The sequence below is a fragment of the Saccostrea echinata genome, unplaced genomic scaffold, assembly GCF_033153115.1.
Source record: "Saccostrea echinata isolate AGI-Se365-2 ecotype Australia unplaced genomic scaffold, CSIRO_AGI_Sech_v1 ptg000058l, whole genome shotgun sequence".
In the NCBI taxonomy this organism is placed as follows: Eukaryota; Metazoa; Mollusca; class Bivalvia; order Ostreida; family Ostreidae; genus Saccostrea; species Saccostrea echinata.
In genome coordinates, this window is record NW_026889807.1 from 6,108,842 (window position 1) to 6,131,026 (window position 22,185).

The 22,185-nt window shown below is 32.0% G+C and overlaps 2 protein-coding genes across 2 annotated transcripts; both read right to left on the minus strand.

Annotated features, from left to right (window-relative positions):
- Positions 1-3,142: 3,142 nt before the first annotated feature.
- LOC133174606 (uncharacterized) lies at positions 3,143-17,246 on the minus strand. Its single transcript, XM_061309706.1, has 19 exons — positions 17,243-17,246; positions 17,040-17,081; positions 15,428-15,487; positions 14,681-14,775; positions 14,116-14,416; positions 12,571-12,623; positions 10,963-11,004; positions 9,798-9,848; positions 9,595-9,711; positions 9,098-9,145; positions 8,559-8,609; positions 8,346-8,462; positions 7,264-7,338; positions 6,436-6,474; positions 6,244-6,276; positions 6,085-6,114; positions 5,039-5,155; positions 4,151-4,330; positions 3,143-3,484 (listed from the first exon to the last, which is right to left on the minus strand). Exons 1-19 carry the CDS (start codon positions 17,244-17,246, stop codon positions 3,425-3,427), a joined length of 1,515 nt encoding a protein of 504 aa, XP_061165690.1. The 3' UTR covers positions 3,143-3,424.
- A 2,658-nt stretch (positions 17,247-19,904) lies between these two features.
- Positions 19,905-21,874, minus strand: LOC133174607 (monocarboxylate transporter 13-like). Its single transcript, XM_061309707.1, has 5 exons — positions 21,424-21,874; positions 21,161-21,304; positions 20,761-21,015; positions 20,290-20,667; positions 19,905-20,159 (listed from the first exon to the last, which is right to left on the minus strand). The coding sequence occupies exons 1-5, from the start codon at positions 21,872-21,874 to the stop codon at positions 20,128-20,130; spliced, it is 1,260 nt and encodes a 419-aa protein (XP_061165691.1). The 3' UTR covers positions 19,905-20,127.
- Between the last annotated feature and the right edge of the window lie 311 nt (positions 21,875-22,185).

Sequence of the window (22,185 nt, forward strand, 5' to 3'; positions counted from 1 at the left end):
TAAGCATAGTCATTTTGTCTTAATATATGAAGCTATTTCGTATTTCAGACTACACAAATGTCAGTTCTTGGGAGAAAGTTAATACAAGCCTTCAGAGACCAGAGACTTTGTGACGTAAAGTTAAAGCTTCAAGATAATTCCATCATTGAAGCCCATAAAATTGTATTAATTCTTGGATCAAAATGGTTTGAAGCCCGGCTTTGTGGAAAGTGGAATCATCCCAGTGATGAATCAAACATAATTCAGTGTGATGTTCATTCTATTCGACATACAAAGGAAATGTTAGAGTTCTTGTACACTTCTGAAATACACATTACTTTAGATAATGTAGAAGAGATTTACCAGATTGCTGACTATTATAGTGTTACTGAACTTATGGAAAAATGTTGCATATTCTTAGAACAAAACATATCAAAAAATACTGTTCTTAAAATTTTAACTATTTCTCATGAAAACAGCATAACGGATATCAAAAACAAAGGCCTTGAATTTTTAGACAAACACATTGAAGAAGTATTATTAAGTATAACTACTGAAGAATTCCAAGAAATTCCTCTGGAATTACTCTTGAATATTGTTAAAAGAGACAGTCTATGCATACATGAGGAACTTCTATTTAATCACATCAATCTTTGGACTAAAAAAGTTAAAGAAGAAGACATTCCCCACACCTGGCATGACATAAGTCCCTTTCTAAGGTTCGGAATGATGTCAATGGACTTTTTTTTGGAAAATATTGTTAATAAAGGCATAATTGACAATGAATTATCTTTGAAGATCATGGTGTACTTATCAACAGTTGAACAACAACCAGTACCAGAACAGCACTCCAAGATAAGATGTCTAATAACAGACCAGGACATAATTATCAATCGCTTTTTACGTCACAGTCTACATCCTACATGGGTTGTTGATAATTCCCTAAATGGGGACAGGATATCATTCACTATAAACTTAGATACTTTCTATTTAAGAGGAATATTTGTTTACGGTACAGAGACTGTATGTGAAGCAGGTCTTTTGGTTTCCATGTATCTTTATACTGGAAATGGCCAGCTTTTAGGAAAAAGCCAAACTAAGCAGAAAACTCAGAACTACAAAGAAATTCCAGTAATATTTCCAAAACCATTGCTTCTTGTTAAAGACACCGTTTATACAGTAGTTGTGCGGATAAGTGGAGGGCCTACTTATAATGGTGTAGGTGGCTTGTCGACTGTAAATGTTCAAATGGGGGAGACGAGCACTCTAAAAATTACTTTCCAAGATGCTTTTGGAGAAACAAATGTACAAACGGGGCAAATTAAGGGGCTCATTTTGAGAAAACGTTAAAATAATGAGTTTTAACAAGCTAAATCTTGAGGTCAAAGTTATGAGTGGCAATAGAAACATTATTAATTGTTCAATTCATACCTTTCTCTTTATATATTTCATTATTATTCACCATACAAAAATTATAATAAAAGGTCACTTTTATTTCAAATCTTTTTATTTAGTGCACATGTATATCTGTATAATTATATAGCCTTACTTTGTAATAAGTACATGCGTTTAAAAAATCAACTACCCGGTAAAATGTTCTTCCCTCAACACACCTGTAATATTGCCTTGTATAACATCAATACATCACTAGACATATATCCACCAAAGGAATTTAGAGGTAATCTACTCCTGGACATTTCTCATACAATGACAAATTAAAGAAAGAGGTCCAAGGGCCTTGAATCACTCTTCTGATAAATTGTACAACATACCTATCACTTGTATTTGAAGCCTCATAGTATTCTATTTATCTAGATAAAACCTTGAAATTCTAAAAGTAGGTCATTGTTACCTTCATTTTGGTTAACACACTCTGAGAACCCAAGATGCATCAACGGACAAAGCTTGATGATTCAAAGCATTATATTAATTGAAATATTTAAATATTACCTTGAAATTCCAAAAGTAGATCACTGTGACCTTCTTTTTAATTGAATCATTTTGAGGACCCAAGATGAAGCAACTGACAAAGTTTGCTGATTTTAAGCCAATTGGTATCTGAAAATATTCAAAAACGTAGGTCACTGTGGCCTACTTTTGAGTCAACTTGATATGTAACCTAAGATGCATCAATTGACAAGACTTGATGACCCTTTGCCTTATAGGAAGCAAAATATCAAAGTTTTGACAAAACATAATCTACAACATATCCTCATTCTTGTATGCAAGTTTTGTGATAATCTGCCCCCTGCATCTTGAGAAGATTTTTTTAGCAACCTGTACTTTTTATATCATTTTCCCAATTATCTTCCCTTGCTTAAGGGTCACAACCCTGTTTTTAGTATAAATGAGAGCCAATTGACCAGAGATACTCTGACAATTTGACAAAAATTGGTCAAGGGGTTCTTGAGTTATGGCCCATATTCCTAAAAGTTAGAAGAGCTAATAATATCATGATCCAATAAACTTAAGATACCACATCTAAGGGCAAATGATGAAAAGTCGAAGAGAATGGTCACTTTAAAGTGCTTAATTGTCTTAAACAATTCATTGAAAAGAATTTGCTTCCATGTGAAATTGATTTCCGTTTTGAAGATTTTTCTTATTTATACCCATGTAAAACTTTGATCAAGCATAGTGCCCACACCCTACCCCAGGGTCATGTTTTAAATCAACTTGAATCCACATTACCTGTGGATGCTGCAATATAAATGACTAATCTTTTGTTGTTCTTGAGAAGATTATTGATGATTTTTCCTATATATACCATGCAAGACTTTGACCACCCATGGAGGCCCCATCCTATCCCAGGGGGTCATGATTCGAACAATTTAGAATTTACACTATCCCAGTATGCTTCCATTTAAGTTTCGGCTTTTCTGGCCAAGTGGTTCTTGAGAATTTTTAATGACCCCACCCTATTTTTGTCTTCTCTTGATTATCTCCCCTTGTAAGGGGGCTTGGCTCTTCATTTTAACAATTTAAACTTCACTTTACCCAAGAATGCTTTGTACCAACTCTGCTTAAAATCAGCCTAGTAGTTCTTGGGAAGTTGAAAATGTGAAATGTTTACAGACAGATGGATGGACAGCTAAATGGTCGGACAGACAATTGGTGATCAGAAAAGCTCAATTGAGCTTTCAGCTGAGATGAACTAAAAACAAAACCATCAAGTCTTTATTTCTCAATCAGCAAAATAAAGACACATATTACAAAGCAACTCATTTGTATACCCAACAAAAAAGCTTACTGTGATGGAATGAAAACAAAATGATATACACTATATGCCTGACCATTTCATGGTTGGGGGCATAAAAATACTGAATAGTCTTCTGATAAAAATTGTTTATGATAGACAGGCATTCTGATTTCAGTAAACTTTGGTTAAGAGTTTAATCAAAAGATGAACACAAATAAACAGGACAATTATGTAGAACCCGCCAGTCTAGTTTTTCTTTAAAAGCACAGTTCCATAAAATGTCATGGTTTCATCCACCAGATAATTCTGAAATGTATACATATAAAAGAATTAAAATTGTTCATTAACATCAGTAGCTGTCGAACTGTAGATTTATGATTTTACACAACCTTTGACCATGGTCTTTGACCATTACGCTGCAGATCTCAGTGCAATTTATGTCACAAGATTTTCTGCGCATGGTATGGGAGAATTCTCCACTTTCCAGCATTGGTCAACCTTTCATTCCATAATTCCAGGCACATTCTTTAACCAACCTGTATATTTTATTCATTTTGTAACCCTTGTTACAGTCGTCTATACCAACGAATAAACTCAATTGTTTTGAATTTTCTGCCATCCTACAAGAAATTCAAAACAATTGAGTATATTGGTCATCCCCCCACCATGCGCAGAAAATCTTGCGATGTAAATTTGACCATATTTGCATCACAGGATCTGTAGTGTTATGGTCAAAGACTAAAATATAAAACCTTAATGCAACAGTTCTGAAGCTATGACATCAGTTATCAGCAAAAAAGCTGATGAAAAATATTTTAGAACCTTTTTGTCTGAGAAAGAAATTAAGTAAAATATATGAAGTAAGTTTTGATTCACTGCAAGCATCAAGACTCAAGTTTTTCTTTTATGGAAGTACAGAGTAAAGAAACAAACCATGTTTAAAAGATATACCGGTATGTATAAGTTTCTTACCCCCTCTTTCAATACCAACAATGATGGCAATTTATCAATTGGCATTTCAAAACACTCTGTGAGCTCAAAACAATGAATGCATTCTCTTTCTGTACAGGTGGTTGGTGAAATGCATTCCAAATGGAATACAGAAGGGAGAATTTCTGGGTCAATAATCTGACAAATAAATGTGTACACACTCTGAAAAAAAAGAACCATCAATATACAAAGGTGCAAGACTTCTTTCTGGAAAAAAAAATTTCAATTATTATCTTTTATGTGAGATCCATTTTTCTGTTGCTCCACTGTGATGTTAAATAATTGTCCAATTACTGTTGTTTTGTGTGAATAAGACAGCTTAATATGTGCATTAAAAGTACATTAAATTCAGAGGAAAATATATTTCTATTCATTTAATATGCTATGAGATGTATACATTCAAAACACCATTCACTCCAAAATTGCAGATGGTGACCTACATGTACATACCAGAGCTGCTTGAACATTTTTTTAAATGCCATATTATATCCAAAATTTGTAGACATTTTTAAAAATTAAATTCGAATTCTTTCAATTTGAAATTTAGAATTGCCAAAAATTTGTTACTCTACTATCAAATGCTCACTTATAGTGAGAAAATCATTCTCAAATTTGCTGGCTACTAGAGTATCCCATTGATGACTTTTCATCATATAACGTATCATTTCAATTTATTTCTTACATGTAACAACTCATGATGGCCAAGTTAGCATCTATCTTAAAAATTGTTACTTTAAATCCAAATCATGTAATAAGAAGAAAATTGATTCAATAGTAATAACTCTTGTTAAATACATATACAAGGATTACTGTCTTCATTATGTTTATGATATGATAATGTGCACTTTTCATGCATCATATGTATCATACCTGTACTGTGTCTGTATGATGAAAGGCCCTAGAAAATGACATTCCCCCATGATTTTCATACACCACAGTCACCATCTTTCCATTGTCTGGGAATGTCAAGGCTATTCCGTCTGCCATCTTGAAGTTGAAAAGCAATTTAAAATTATGATTAATAGGCCTTTCAGTTCCTAATATGACCTCCAAATACTTTTGAAAACAAGAGCCCATAAGCCATAAAATTCATCCAAGAGACGGTTGCCTTGTTGATCTTTAGAAGATTTTGCATTTTTCCCCTTTCCACTCCCATAAAAATTTTAATCCTATATTTGGCCCAAATCTAGCCCCAAGAGAATGTGATTTACTAAGTTTGATTCAACATGTTGGATGCTTTAATTCCAAAATGACTAACATGGTCTTAATGTTCAGGAGGAGATTTTTTTTTTTACAGATTTCTTTTTTTCTTCTATATCTTCACCTGTGAACCTTTGATCTTCTATTCTGGCATCTCCTTACTTACCCTTGAAGGCCTAATATGAATTTGATTGAAATTAGCCTTTTGGTTTTGGAGATCGAATATAGGTTTAGAGACATACCAGGTACAAAACTTACCCTTCTAGACAGAATTAACAATTCCAAGCATTAACATAATATTTTATGTAAGTCCAATTAATTTTTTTCCAATGGCCCTTGATCATTCAAGGGCAAATAAAGTAGTTTACATTGTACTATGTGTGCAAGTACATGTACTGGGAAATAGGGTTTACTAAGAATTACTGAGAAGTAAGTTATGAGCAGTGAACTTCTTCAAGTGAACACTTCAAGACAATATACCGTATAGCGGGGTGCTAATTTTGGCTTATTTTAGTGGTTTGGTAGTAGCCCGCTAAAATTTTAATCACTAAAATATTCAGTATTCTTCTTAGTGTTCTTTTGCAATGTGTTCAAACCCTGTGTCCGCTAAAATTAATTACACTAAAATGATTGGCATACATTTGAACAAGCAAAACGCCAAATTTTACACCCGCCAAGAAATCCTGCTATATGATAACTGGATCATAATGTCAAACCTCCTTTCTCTTTATCTTCTTTTCCAAGACCTACAATAAAGAAACATTTGCTGATGTATCCATACTTGTATAAAAAAGTGTTCTTGGGAAAAACTGCTAAATTCCAATTTGAAAAATAAATAGTACTTTTTAAAGATATTTAATATGGTATACACTTACATCACAAAATGCTGCTACTTCACTATCCATTAGCTGAAAATAATCAAAGAATCTGATATACATGTATACATGTACATATATGTTGAGAAACTGCCACTTTTACGATTTCTCATTTGATTGATTACTTTTTGATATTAAGAACAAGATAGCAGTAAACATATATCATACATGTATTCAATATTGACAACTTACTGGCAAATCCTCTAATACCGGTACATCCTCCTTCGAAAGCTAAAAGAAAGAACAGTAAATACTTTTATGCCCTGTTCACACCGAGAATTTACTAGTAATCTGAATCAAATGTAAGTTACAGCAAATTAAATTTGAATCCCATTTACACAGAGATTACAAATTAATTTAATTTGAATTAAATTACTGTGCATCAAATTACTCCGCATTAGCTCTTTAGATAATTAGAATTAAAATTCTGACACGTGCGTAATGGCAAAATCAAGTCGCATGCCACATGTCAGTGGTCAGATATAGGTACTTATGCTATTTTTTTTTTTAGTGAAAAACAAAGTGAAATTATGCTTATTACTGAAATGATTACAGACACCATGACATTATGTCTAATGGATCTGCTCTGCACAATTTGAAGTGATTTGCAAATGACATCATGATAGCATTATACAACATGTGCAAATCTGGGGGGGGGGGGGGGGGGGTCTGGGTCCCTAAAAGGACCTTGGACGCCTCACTAGCAAAGCGCAGACCCCTGTTAAGAAAAGTCATACATATAAAGATTAAGAAATGAATGGGAACACGCATTATTTCACTTCTCATTAATTTAATGCGAATTAAAACTCTCTGTGTGAACAGGTCATTACATTAACTATCTCATTCCAAATCATTGTTAAGGAAAAACTAGACTAGTGAAGTTTTAAGAAAAAAAGTAGATTGCTTGATGTTAAATTGTTGCTTATTTCAATATCATAATCATTTCTATACACATATGTATAAATGTATTGTTTAAAGATAACAAATATGTGTACTTAGTATACATTATCTTTTACATACAGCATCAGACTTAGGATCTGTATTAATGTCTGAAGAAAGAGAGGGTACCTCAATGTCTGGTAGCTCATCAGAAATCTAAAATATATATAAATATATATATATATACAATGAAAAAAGTCAAGATTCTCAAGACCTGAAAATTCATTTTATCTGTAAGTGCTTCCTGCACCACTTTTTTCAAAAGACGGACATAATATAGGCATTGAAAATTGGGGCTTACCTTTTTCTGTTGGTTTAGCTCCCCATTTCAGATAGCCCCCCCCCCCCCCCCCCTTTCAATTTGCTTCTGATGCCTATAGATGTGTTCATAAGCACAACATCAATTGTGAAGAAAAAAAAATACTTCTACCAACAAGATTGATAACTCTTGTGTCTAACAATGCTGCCTATCATTAATAAGGAATACACATAATACATGAAGTTTATGACAAACAGACCCAAAATTATGCACAGACTGAGTAGCCAATTTTAGTCCTTTATTGAATTACAATTTAAAGGCAATGGATTGGTAAAATGTTTGCACAATTAAACTGTTATTTTTCCTGGACTCATAAATAGCCATAAGGTAGTTTTCATCTTTCAAATATCAGCAATAGAATATATATTATTAAACCAAAATGCACACCTGGAACTCATGATCGATGTTGACTAATTCTAAAGTTTTCTTTGTTTATACATTTACATGCATTTGTGTTTGTTTGTAATAAATCATACATGCAATTGATGTTACTTTCCCCCTGACATGCTATAGCTGCATAAACTTGACAATTTTATGGAGACTGAGCATCAATAGCAATATAATTTAGATACTAGTTTATATATATGTCTATACAAGTAAGATCTGTACAGCAAAATCTTCAGACTGTGAAGAAGTCTGCGGTTTATAATAGTGCTCAAGAAAAAGATTAAAATGAGAGAAAAAGGGAGGAAAATTTTTTCTTCTTCAATGAGTCATATTTAGCTTTAAGTTTATGACCATGAACAATATCCCCCATTGAAAGTATTTAAAATACAATTGAAAATATTCACATGGATTCATTAGGAAAGAAGCAATCTACTTGTACTAAAACATACTAACATACCTCATTTTCAACAATGATTGGAGACAACTTTCTTTTTCTTTGTGGTTGTTCCTCTGCATTACTGCCTAGTGGTGACCCTTTCCCATCTAATTCCTTTGATGTTGATGGCTCCAAATCCTGCACATAACCATTATACAGCTTGCTAGAATAATACTAACATAATACAAGTCATATGTGATTACATGTAATTATAAACAAGGGCAGACAACTTACATAACATTCTGTGGATGCTTTCATGTCTCGTTTTCTCTTTTCCTTTTGGGTCTGCAAATGAAATATCTTGTGACTAAGGTGACCAAAAATCATAATGAATCCTGTTACCTTGTGTAATAATAAAATTATGACTAAGTTAAGAGCGAAATGTTTGTTATTTGATAGATTATCCAAATTTACTGAAAGTTTATTTAAATTAATAACTATAATTACCAAAAAAAAAAAAAAGAAAGAAAATGGAGGAACTGTTGGCAATAGGCTAGCAAAATGACACCTAGTTATTTAATAGAGTTTTCAATAGCAAAAAATTGATTTTGCCATTATACCCATATGGTGGGGGGGGGGGGGGGGGGGTAGTTAAAAAGCTATTGCGAGTCTCCTTAAATTTTATTCAGTGGTATTGTTTTGGATAGGGTATATGGGTATGCCCAACTATTACAAATGTACCAATGTACATTCCAATCACTATTAGGAAAGTTTAAGCTGTAGAATGAAAAAAAACCCAAACAACTAGAAAGTCATGAAAAATAAACACTTACTGATCTTGATAATTCCATTTTCGGGAGTTTACAATCATCATCAGAACCCTACATTTAAAATAAATGCACAATTTTTAAGTAAGTTCATCACAAAAGTTTCTAAAAATGTTGACTGCTTTATATGGAATTTGTACCCAGTATGATCTTTCTGATCAATTTGTCAGTTTACTGCATGTGGCCATCCCTAATAAAAATCTTCAAATATTATATGTAAGTTCAAATTTAAGAGAAACAATCTCTAGCTTTCATATAATCACTTATATTAAACAGAGCACACTATTAATTGGTACAGTGGTAAATTATATTTTGATGCCTAAAAATACATCCAAATGCATGCAGTTTCTTTCAAATTCTGGTCAATTTTAGAAATTTTGTTGACTTTCCTCAGTGAAGTTTCAGACTAATTTCTTCAATTGTGAAGCCACAAGAAACTTTTAAAATTTTTGTTTAAAAAACTTTCATAAACAGCAATGGCAATTTACTTGTACTAAACATACCTCATTTTCAATAATGATTGGAGACAATTTTATTTTTCTATGTGGTTGTTCCTCTACATTACTGCCTAGTGGTGACCCTTTCCCATCTAATTCCTTTGATGTTGATGGCTCCAAATCCTGCACATAACCATTATACAGCTTGCTTGAAAAATAATTAATACAAGTCATGCAAAATTCATTTTAAACAGGGTCAGATCACTTACATAACATTCTGTGGATGCTTTCATTCCATGTTTTCTCTCTTTCTTTGGGGTCTGCAAAGGAAAAATATACATGTATCTGTGTTCTAAATTCCTTGAACTACATCTATTTTAAAATTACTTACTGCATAATCTTTAATTTTTAATTTCAAAATTGCACTTAGGTTCTTAAGGCATATCAGTGATGAAAGCAAGTGGAGCAGGAGTCACAATGCTCACCAAAGTCACATCCTCTCTGCTTATAAGCTAAAGATTTAAATTAAAAAAAAAAAAGAAGCTTTTTATTCCCTGAACAATTTAACCAACCCAACTTAGCACAAGCGGATCATGATTAAACTGAACTTGAATCCACATGGGGGGGGGGGGGGTGGTTACATCATGCTGCCATAACAAAATGATTGAAACAGCCTTGCTGTTCATCAGAAATTTTTAGCATTTTACTTCCATATGCATGCATTTTGTGAAAATTGATACCCTATTTAAGCCAAATCCTATCCCTATGATCAATGTTTTTGGTTTTTGTTTTTTAATTGGAAACTTAAATCCAATGGAAGAGAAGGTTGCATTGCAATGTGAATTAGTGTGGCACTGCAACTATTGAAAACATATTTTTTTTTCATTATTTCTTTGCTTTCACATGTACTGGTAAATGGGTTTTTAACCCCCAATGTGACCCCATCCTACCTCCAGGTACCATTCAGTTCTTTAAATCTGCACTACAAAAGTCTCCATACATGCATATTACTGTCACATCATATTCCTGCTGCACTTGAGGAGGAGATTTCCAAACATTTTTTTTCTATTTATTCAAATTCATGTAAAATTTGGATCCCATATTTTAATTCACCACAACCAATCCTGGGGAATAGGGGGTGGGGATTTGAACAAATATTTTGATGACATCCATCATATTTCTGTTTATTTTATACTCTCCCCTTCCAAGAGGGTGTGGTTCTTTAGATAAATAAATTTTCTCTTCATCAAAGTATGCTTTGTGCCAAGTTTGGTTGATATTGATCCAATGCTTTTGGAGAAGTCAAAATATTAAATGTTTACTATGACAAAAACAATGAAGATTGACAATGGACATATTCCTATCATAAAAAGCTCACTTTAACCTTAAATTTGGCCCACATGTTAAAAAAATTGATTATTATGATGTAACTACCTCAAGATCCAGCTCTTCAAAGTCTTCAAATTCATCAGATATCTTAATTAAAAAAAAAATTGATTTTTAAAAAGCTCATAATTGTACAAAGATGTAAAAAATATTTGCTATCAGTTCACCTAATCCATTATCTAGACTATCTCCAGTTATTAAATGAGGTGAACTGATCTAAATGCACATGTAAGTCTAAGTAGGATTCTTGTTTGATTTCACAATTAAGGAAAAATAATACTAACAAAATTTAAATATCTTTGTTTAAATATGAGACTCTCTAACTAAAGAAGTGATATTTGTTTAGTTGAACAACTTTATTTTTGACCAAGCTACAAAATTTGGTGAAAAGTGGGAAAATGTAACTTTATAGCTAAAAAATTATTTTTGAAAATTTAAGAAATATATGAATTTTTGTTACTGAAAAGTTTCTAGGAACATGTTCTGGAGTCTATTTTTACATTTTACATAAATAAAATTTTCTAATGAGATTTTGATTGAAAGAAATAATGAAAAAATAGTAATGTCACTCTTCTGTATGGGAGATAAGAAAATTTGATGTGTTACTGTACCTTTAATTCATTCATATAGACAGATTCCTTACTGTTTACCTTATTCTTTGCATTTAAAGATTCGACAAGTCTATTAATTTAATCATGACCATGCATACATCAAAAAATATCATATATACATGTATAAGCTTTAAGATACAAAGTATGTGTTTAAAAATATCATTTTTTTTCTTTACAGAATATATTTTGTGACAATTTTACATTATTTTTGTGTCAGATCACAGAAATTGCACTTGCATGAATTTATGATCTAACACAACCAACAGTGAGAAATTAAAAAAAAACAAATAAAGAGAAAGTTACTATATGCTACATGGAAAGTAAGAAATGCTGTAAAAATTATCTGAGTTTATCTATGGTTATTTATTTAAATCTTAACAAGACTATTTCTTTCTTAATCAATTAAAAAAAATGAAAAATTTACTTCATGCAAGCATATTCAATTCCCTTTATGCCCTAAAGAAGGAAAAAGTTATCTTCCCTCACACAATCTAAAACATCATTGAAAACACAGAATTTGTTGTCCCTTACATAAAATCTTTATTTTTAAGCTAAATTAAAATCATGATAAATCAATTTGTGAAAATAAATAACACTACAACAAAGTAATGCTAACTTTATGACATTCCTTGAAGTCATATCTGCATGTCATTCTGCCCACCATATTATAATTCTTTTGAAAATTACTTTAACTTAAAGATGCTCTTTTAATACAATAGGAAAAAGATTAAAGTTATTATTCTCATCCTATAAGCACTTTACTCTAACATTACTATTTTCAACATTCTTCATTTCTTTGGAACTGTCAATTTACTTTATAAAAGATCAAAGGAAGTACATGTACATGGCACAATTAACTTTGAAAGCATTATATTCTTATTTATACATGTAGGTACAAATATATTAATTTTACAAGGGGAACATGGACTTAGATATGAGCAGACTGACAGAAAAACAAAATCATGAAAAGAAAAGATCAATTAATCAAATCATTACATGCTAGAATTCAAAGATTAAACAAAAAATAAACATAATTGTAAATCACTAAAACCTCTGATAATTTCTGCCCTTTGTATTTTTCTGTAATTTCTCTCCTATCTAAAACATCAAAAAGTGAAGAAAAATACAAAAGAAAACTTGTCAATCATTTACAGTAACTTCCTTATCTGTGCAGCAGACGTCATCTACATGTATATCAAATCTGTTGGAACTTCCACTTTCCAATTCACTTCAAGCTAACCATGGTATTTAAGATATCAATGTTTGAAATATTGAAGTTCAATAGTATTAATTGCATAACAAAATGTTTATCTTAAATAATGTTGTCCTCCATGCAATAATTTGGCTGCCATTATTTGAATTTCAAACAGGCAGACACAAAAGTACTTCATGATAAATTTTTTTTAAAAACATGCAGTACTGAAATTGGGCCATCCTTAAAAAATTGTTTGTTTGGAATTGCTGCCTATGGGTTTCCAACCAAGGAGGGAGGGAGTGAGCGCAATGGAAATATTGAGTACTCAGAATGTACATAAAAATAATAAATAAGATCTTTGCATTTCAATCAATTGTCTATTAACTATGTACATGTATCTGCAAGCAACTTTGTTTATATTATAAACAACTTACACTGTAACAAAATAATGTGATTGGTATATCTCTCTGTGCATATTAGTCTACCATGTTGATGACACAATAACAAGTTACTCTTTCCCATAAAAATTAGGCCCCGCCTCCTTATATAAAACTTTCCTTTTGCTGCATTATGAATATTCATGATTTTATTTGGAACATATCGGTACTTTTCACATTGTTTACAGAAATTGATAGGTGTTCCAAATAGGTGTGTATCAGTTCATCAAACTGACGCACCTTAAGTCCTTTTAGCAGGGAATCTGTCTTTTTAGGGTGATTTTCAAGAAATCAGCAAAAAATATCGATTTACTCTTAATTAGTGAAAAAATCAGTATGGGTATAATAATGATTTCTATAAATGTGCTATTAGATGTATGTCCTTCTACAATAAAGATAATGAATTGAAATTGATTTTTTTCTACACTGTAGATGTAAATATTAGTGATAATTGCTGCCCATAACCCAGTATATAATTAATTATACAGTTAAAAGAATGTTCAGGCAAACACAAAACAATACTTTTTGACATGATTATAATTAAGTTTGACCTTTAAATATAGAAAAAATCCTTGTAATTACATCAAAGTGTTTCAAAGGTGTTTTGTATTTTTTTTTCTAAGGATTAAGTGTGTGTAAATATAATGAAAGTTAGGTAAGGTTATCTTTAAATTAATATTTGTCTGTCCTTCCCTGACTTTGGGTAAAAACATTCATTCAGTAGGTAAGTAGGGATTTTTTTTCCAGAAAATTTCAACATCAATGCAGAATTTCTAAAATATATTTTAAAAAAACTTTTTGACAGGATGAGAAAATTCTAGAATGAAAATTTTAAAATTGATCATTTTCTTGAGGTAAAACAAAATTGACATGAGCCATTTTGAGCCAGTCAGTCGGGAGAGGGCAAAATTTTAAAGATGGCTTGAGGTAAATTCTCAAACAACTCTTAAAGTATTACCTTTCCCTCTGGCCTTTGCATATATCTTTAGTGGTACATATTTCTTATTTGTTTTTAGTTTCTCCAAGTGACCAAGTGTGAATTGTTGGGGGTTCTCTATTGCTTCAATACCACATTTTCCCATTATGTAGGGAAGGAAAATAATCTTCCCTCTGAACATGTCACTAATTTTGGACATCCAATTTTCCGCATTATCGCTGTAGCTGGTTAGGATTTTCAGACAGCCACTAAGTCCATCATCCGTTGGGAAGGCTCTCTTCAAGGCCCTATTTTTACCATCCATTATATGAACAATCAGTTCCTGCAATGTTAAGCAAACACATGTATATACATGTACCATACATGCATGTTAGTGAATTTCTGAATATAAGAAAAAATTAAAATATTTTTAATGTCTTTCAGCTTATACAATTCTTCATTAACAACTCTTGTTGACATGTATATGTATGCAAAAACATGTACATTGTATGTGAGGAATGACCATTTACTTTGTGTCAATTTATGTTTCACACTGTTATTATGACAACAAGTAACTGTAACATAAACTCAATCCATAGTCTCTCACTTTTGAAATGCTCCTATCTGGTTTTGGTTTTGGTTTATGCTTCAGGCTTTGAGGGCCATACTTCTTTTTTAGGAACTCCAGACTTTCTTTGCAACCTTAAAAGATTTACTTTAAAATGACTTCACACTAACAATAGAAACATAACACACATTATCAAAAACTTGTATTGAGACACAAATTCATACTTATCATTTTACTTTATCCTAGCAAAATCATTGTCTCAAGGATGTACTATTTGGGGAAATCCTTGGCCCTATGATCATGTTTGTTTTAAGCTCAAGACAAAAATTTATCTACTAAATTACAGGGTGTTAACAATTTCCATGACCGCTTGCTCAAGAGGACAAGTTTGAATCATAACCACTCATCACCATGATGACTTTCCTTGTCCCGACTACCAAAGCTCACTTGTTGACAAGCAAGCACAGATATTTCAGATTTCTTTTAAATTGATGATATTCATTAATCAGATTCTAAGTCTCCTACCAAATCTGGAAGCACTTTGCTTCATTTTCACACAACATGTCATATAAAGAGAAGCACATAAAAAATAAATTTCATAATGACTATTGTAAGTAAGCAAGTTAATCATTTATTATAGTGACATGCGTGTGTACATATGATAGATATAAATATTTTGAGGTCTGACTTGGAAAATCTGTTACTGTATTAAGGTGTTTCCTACAGGAAATCATCAATGCTTTTTATAAGTTGTAGAATATACTATACAATCATTAGTAAATTTACCTTTGGATAACTTTTGTTCAACACCTTTTATGTCTGCCATATCTGGGAGCACCTCACAACCTGAAAATTTAGAGAAATACATTATTCTATTGTATTTTCATGCCAAATGAATGTAGTATACATGTAATTATAGCAAAATTTCCATGTCATCAGTGTCAGAAAGCACCTCACTGTGACTACCTGTGAATTTTCATAAATACAGTTAAACCTTGTTATCTTGAACTTGATGGGACTGAACTTTGAGATATCCAAGGATTTGAGATATCAGGGATAACATACTTAAAGAATAAGTGGTTGCAACTTCCAAATCACTTTGACATATCCATGGCATCTGAAAATATCACCACATGATCAGTGTTCAAGATATCAAAGTTCAACTGAATATTCATTAAATACAGGTAAACTTCCGTATCTCGACATCGCGGATACATCGACAACCTGGGATATGTTGACGTCCGTCCGTGCTCCCGGCAGTATTTACTATATACTTCATTTGCAAACACTCTGATATGTCTAACTCTGTAATGTCGACAACCCTGTTTATCTCGATGTATATTCAGGTATATTCACAGTCCCAAGAGCAACATTTACCTGGTATATGTCGACATCGGCAATTTTCTGCTCTATTAAACCTAACTGTTTGTCAAATGGTCACTCGTCAGGCATGGATGACTCTGTGTATCTCAACATCATAAGAAATTCACACCTTTCACACCCATGTTTTGACTACACACTGCTGAATTCATTCTATAGTCAGACTGTGTTTGTAGAAGAATCCCAAGCCCTTCGGTCTTCTTCGAGACTTTAATTGCTCAATTAAATGTTCAGCTTGGGCAATATCATCGATAAATCTATATGATTTTCATTAAATGTACCGACGTTTATTAATATCAACATAAAGCACAACTTTTATAATTTGAAAAAGCTTACTGCATTACAATGAATAATAAACGCATTAAATTTAATTCTAACTAAGGAATTAAATGATGTTTTAAAAGATATTTTGTTTTAAAAATTCTTTCAACAGGAACTTGAATAATCAAATTAATGACATGATTAACTGAATCAGCCTTAATTCATGCACAAGTAACATCACATTTTGTTTTTATGAGCTTTCTTTTTGAAATGAGAAAAAAAAAAAATAATGCATCTAATTTTTTTTCTGTTTCTCGGATGTCAACTTTATACGGTTCGAAGTTTATAGAGCACATTTCATATCCTGTTCTGACCAAAAAAACAAGTTACACGTACACGGAATGGTGGAATTTTGGAAAACTTTGTAAATTTAGAAAGATTTCGATATAGAGAAAGAACTTATTTTATAAACATTATTTTTATTATAATTCCTTAGATTTGGTAATAAAAATAGAGGGATTCCTGAAATAAGATGAACTACCGTATATTGAAGTCATGTACGTAATAAACCTGTCTGTTTTGCTATGCAGTGAAATCTTGGGCGTCTTGGACATGAAGTCTCAACTCTGATACCTCAACATTTTCCGATAGTTCTGCTGATGTCGAGATAGCAAAGTTTACCTGTAATTGATTAATTGTAATTTAAGGCAAAAGGAATTTGCTTCAAATCTAGAACTTCCGCAATCAATAAATTTACCAATGGATGGTTCTTTTTCAACATCTCCGGTGTCCTTGCTACCTATAAAATAGATAAATGCATAAATAACTAGTAATATTCTAATAGTAATGAAAATGGTTACAAATGTTCCTAAAAACAGATACATGTACATAGTAATGGGGGGAGGGGGGAGAGTTGCCAACTCCCCCAATTCTGTTGTGTTAAACCAGATTTTTTTTTACCCATAACCCAATTATTTTTTATGGCATGGCGAGTCATGCTTTTCACCTGATTTTTGATGAAGAACCCTAAATTTCCAGATCTGGTTTGTAAAATAGTTCATTCTAGTTTGATTTCAGCAAATAATTCACTGCAGATTCAGGACTGCCTGTCTTCATTTTCGGTTCTTATTTAGTATTTACCATGTTTACCGATAAAAAAAAATCTGAAACTATAATACATCAGAATGTTAAACTTCTTTTGAACATATTTCTGTTCTTCTCTGCTTCAACTTTTTGTTTTATATTCAGTTCATGACATCTCTCTCTCTCTCTCTCTCTCTATATATATATATTACAATGTAATTATAACTTCACATACCTATTCTTATCCCACAATTCCCACAAAATTTGGGATTGTTGTGGTCAAACTTGTGACCACACTCTACACAAAACATATCTGTAAAAAAAAATACATATTTTATGATGCGATTTATAATACTCCTGGCGTGTGCATATATATAGAAGACAATTTATGTTTTATTCTACAGGTCCAGCACAATCTCTTGATTAAGCTATATAGCTTGAAATAGCTATATAGCTTTATTAAGCTATTCAAAATAGCTTGATAAAGCTATTTATATGCAGGTTTTCACAAAAATGTTATTTGAACAAAATAGACAAAAAGTTGCAAGTATTTGACCATTCATATATGTAATATGGGTTATCAAATCAACAACCCAAATCAAAGATAGTTCTAACATTGCAGCATTTGAATACTTTTAAGCAAAAGATGAATTTCCATTGTTTGGGTAACTGTACACTACCTTGTGTGCGTTGAGGCATGGATAAGTATGATTGCTTCTCATTGTACTGAATTATTACCAATCAATTATCTTGTTGACCATAATTGGCCTCCTTTATAATTTCATTGAAGAAGTAACTGTATCAATTGCTTTATATAGCCCCAAAACTTTTAGAACTTTGAGTACAAAGTCTCTTAAGGAGACGCAATTTGATGAGTGATTTTTATATGCATTATTTTCATAAGAGTTCAAGGTTGAATATCATCACTGCACCAAGCTGCGACTTTTTGTGCATACTTGGAAAATAACAAATTTGAGAAAAAAGTGTGATAAAATAGCTAAATTAAGCTATTCTGAATAGCTTAATAAAGCTATATAGCTAAATCAAGCTATATAGCTTAATCAAGAGATTGTGCCGGACCTGTTCTAGACTCAATCCCTGACGAGAAAATTCGAAAGTTAAGTTTGAAAGTTCTATATCTTAACATTAAGGTTTGAAAGTTCTGTACTTTAACATTTAAGCTTAAAACATTACTGGCGTGGTTTTTACTTCTTACCGTGTCTGTCCTACCTTGTAACTTTTGTTGTCGAAGACGTCTTCAGACTGTCACTTCGACTGAACTGAGTGAACGGTGAACACACATGTAAAGATCTCTCTCACATAGGCGCTTTGTATCCGTCACGCTAGAAATAATATTTCTCCACGCTCAAGATAATATTTCCTTCACGCTTCAAATAATGTGTGCAAATCTCTCTCACATTAACGCTTGTATCCGTCACGCTAGAAATAATATTTCTCCACGCTCAAGATAATATAATTTCACGCTTCAAATAATGTGTACAGTCTGTCACAATAATAATGTTTCAACAAGGGACAGAGTTTTCGTTCCTGTCACTAGAAAAGAAGTTATCTTTCCCGATGAAAAATAAAGTTGTTTTCTACGAACAAGGCGCACATTATTATTGTTGCAAAATTAATGTGGTGTTTTTTTTTTTTTTTTTTTTTTTTTTTTTTTTTTTTTTTTTTGCATACATATTTATTTCTATGAAAGTGTTTTTTTTTTAATTTTCAATCAGTAGTTGTTACTAGTATGCATTCTTATAAATCGTTGAAGTAAACGTAATATGATATAATCTTGGTGTAAATAAAAACAATGTACACACATCGACCGATTATAATTATTGCTGTTGGCAAGATTATAGTTGTAAAACATCAGAGGATAAAATCATTATTTATTGTTGGGCTAAATAAAGATAATTTGTACACATAGTATGGTAGTATAGTATGGAAACGTGATAATTGTAATATTTGCGGGGAAATATAATAATGTTAAAAAAAAAAAAAAAAGGATAGATTTTTTTTATTTTATTTTTTTTATTTATTTATTATTATTATTATTATTATTATTATTATTATTATTATTATTATTATTATTATTATTATTATTAATTTGTGGTACAATTATAAAAATATAGGAATAATAATAATGTGCAGGTACCCAAATTATTATTGTTGCAGAAAAATAATAATGTTGTAAAAAAGCAAGATTTTTATTTTTGTATGAGATCATTATTTTTGGTATAGTTATATAGGAAAAAATAATAATAATGTGGGGGTACCCTACGGCTTTCCATAAGAATGATGACTCATAGTGAAAACTAAAGGAGTAGTAGTGATTTGAAAGAATTTCACAATTTTTTTTTCTCACCATAGTAATACTGTACATTGAAATCAAAAATTAATATAAAAAATCATTTATCAAGGTGTAGTCTACTTATGTACCAAGTTTAATGAAATTTGAGGTAGCATTTTGAACTTGTCAATTGTTAAAAGACAGACAGATGACGGACACCTTACCATCACATAAGCTTATCTGTAATTGACCATAAAGCTAAAATTCAATGTAATTTATTCAACATAAGAGTTATCCGAAAATATGTATGGTTAATATGTTATTAAAATATATGTTAGAATTTTATTTCATCAGGTATATGTAATGTTTAAAAACGTAGCTGTAATGAATACGAAAAATGAAAAGTTTTTTTTTTTCAAAAAGAGAAGATACAACTGTGTTCTCGTTAGAAGATTACTTTCATTATACATTACATAAAGCGGGTCATCCTGTGTACTCGCCCTGAAATAAACCTAATGATTAGATGTCAAAAAATACAGCTAAGGATTGTTAACATTTACATTTTTCTCTCCTCTTTTCAATGAAGAAATTGATAATTCTACAAAACGAGATTATTCTACAGAAAACATACCTGTTGACACTCCAAAAACGCAACTACCTATGATAAGAATAACGTATCTTTCTGTAAAGGCGTACAGAGCCATTGAAACCGAACTAATGAGAAACGCAGCAATGAAGGATCCTAGTCGTCTGCACTGAGATTTCCCAGTGAGAATTCCGATCCCGATTCTTCCAGTGATGCTAGTAAAACCAATAGCAGAAATCAACATGGCCGACAATTCCAACGAGAAACCAAGTCTTTCGGCCTTTGAAGGTATAAACAGGAATGGAATGGTGTCGGAGGCACCAAACATCATGTTTGAAAATATCATTGGAAAGAAGTTATAGGAACAGAAGACATCTTTGTCGCAAAAGGTCTTCTTCATTTCTGAGAAAGTTGATTTTTTCTCTGGAATGAGATTTACTTTGTTTATACAATATATAGATTCTAGTATGTTAAAATAAAAGTATTGTCATATATGAGGAAACAAATCTTATTCACCAATTTTCTTTGGTTGCTTTTCCTTTTGACGGTAGATAATACCGAAGAGAAACCCGTTTAGGTAGAGAGCAGAACACACCAAAAGCGTTCCCTTTAGACCATAAAAGTTGACCATGAAGGAGAACAAGACCGGGAAAACAATGAACCCCAAGCCTCCACCAGCTGTACTCAATGCTATGACAAGACCTCGTCTACTATCAAAACAATCACTGACCATAAATGTTGATGGAAGTGCCATTAGGCCTAATCCCAAGCCTGTCAAAAAAGGTTCAAATGTTTATATTCAAAATATTTTGAGGTTGTATCGAAATAAAAAAAAATGATTTAAATTGCTTTAAAATGGCAAAAAGTGTTAAAATTTAATTCATTAGAAAGTCAAATAGCATGACTTTTTTCTTACCAGGAAATAGTCCCAAACCTACTAAAATCAAAGGTACTGTGTCAGTGAATGTCACCAGCAAAAATCCAGCAAAAGTGATCACGCCGCCTAAAGATGTCAGAAATCCACAGCTTGTGATTCTCGTTAAAACTGATATAACTGGAGCTGAAATAATAAAATATAAATACATATTCACCAATGTAGTATTTGGTAAAAGACTCAACAACTAATAAATATTCAATTTACGAATAAAAAGTAATTTGGCTATAAAACATAACACATACCTAGTAAAAGAGGAATGGCATTTACCATTGCCCCTGTCCACGATAGTCCCGTGGGGCTGTCTTTTAATCTATTCTCAAACTCTTCCTGGATAAGTCCAATACTGCTTCGGGTACCGGCAAACAAGAACCATGACAGAAAACTAGCGATGACGATTATCCAACAAAAACCACCATCTTTCTTCGCAGGTTCAGTGGGTTTCGGACAATGTGCATCCGTTAAAATACGTTGGAGCAGAACTTTGGGCAGTTCTGGACAAGAAATATTTGGGCTGAGCTCGTCAATATTTTTCCCCACTTCCTCCTCATTGGTATCACTGCCAGAGACGCCATCGACAACTGATTCGGGTTCCTCTTCATTTTCTCCGTCTTTACTACTTATTCCTACTTCCTCCGTCTCCCTATATATAGCAACCTCAGGATCGTCCTTAGGGAGTGCAGTCTCCCTCTCCATTCAATGAAACCGTAATTTGGAGGTAAAGATTTTGACTCTGGCGATGAAATTGTTTTGTTTAGAAGATTTCGGTTGCATGATACCCATTTATAGTTTAAAAAAGAGGTACACGGAGGGAAGAAACTTTGAGGCTGCGCAAAATGACAAGAATTAAATGTCATGAGATAATTAAACATTTATTTATGCGTTCCTTCTTTTGCTATGAATTTATTCAAAATTGTCATTGGAATTCAGGGAGATTAAAACTGGATAAACGAGAAAGCTCTAAGGAACAGCAGAAAAGTTATGATCTGATGGTTGGTTCTTTTCGT

Excerpts from the sequence above, each read along its gene's own strand:
- LOC133174606 (XM_061309706.1), bottom strand. Across the intron at positions 8,463-8,558 it reads AAGCATCCACAGAATGTTAT|GATTTGGAGCCATCAACATC; the intron begins GTAAGTTGTCTG and ends GGTTATGTGCAG. Across the intron at positions 5,156-6,084 it reads AGAAGATAAAGAGAAAGGAG|ATGGCAGACGGAATAGCCTT; the intron begins GTTTGACATTAT and ends TTCAACTTCAAG.
- LOC133174607 (XM_061309707.1), bottom strand. The coding sequence starts at position 21,874 with ATGGAGAGGGAGACTGCACTCCCTAAGGACGATCCTGAGGTTGCTATA. Across the intron at positions 21,305-21,423 it reads TGCCATTCCTCTTTTACTAG|CTCCAGTTATATCAGTTTTA; the intron begins GTATGTGTTATG and ends TTATTATTTCAG. Across the intron at positions 20,160-20,289 it reads CGTTTTTGGAGTGTCAACAG|GGCGAGTACACAGGATGACC; the intron begins GTATGTTTTCTG and ends GGTTTATTTCAG.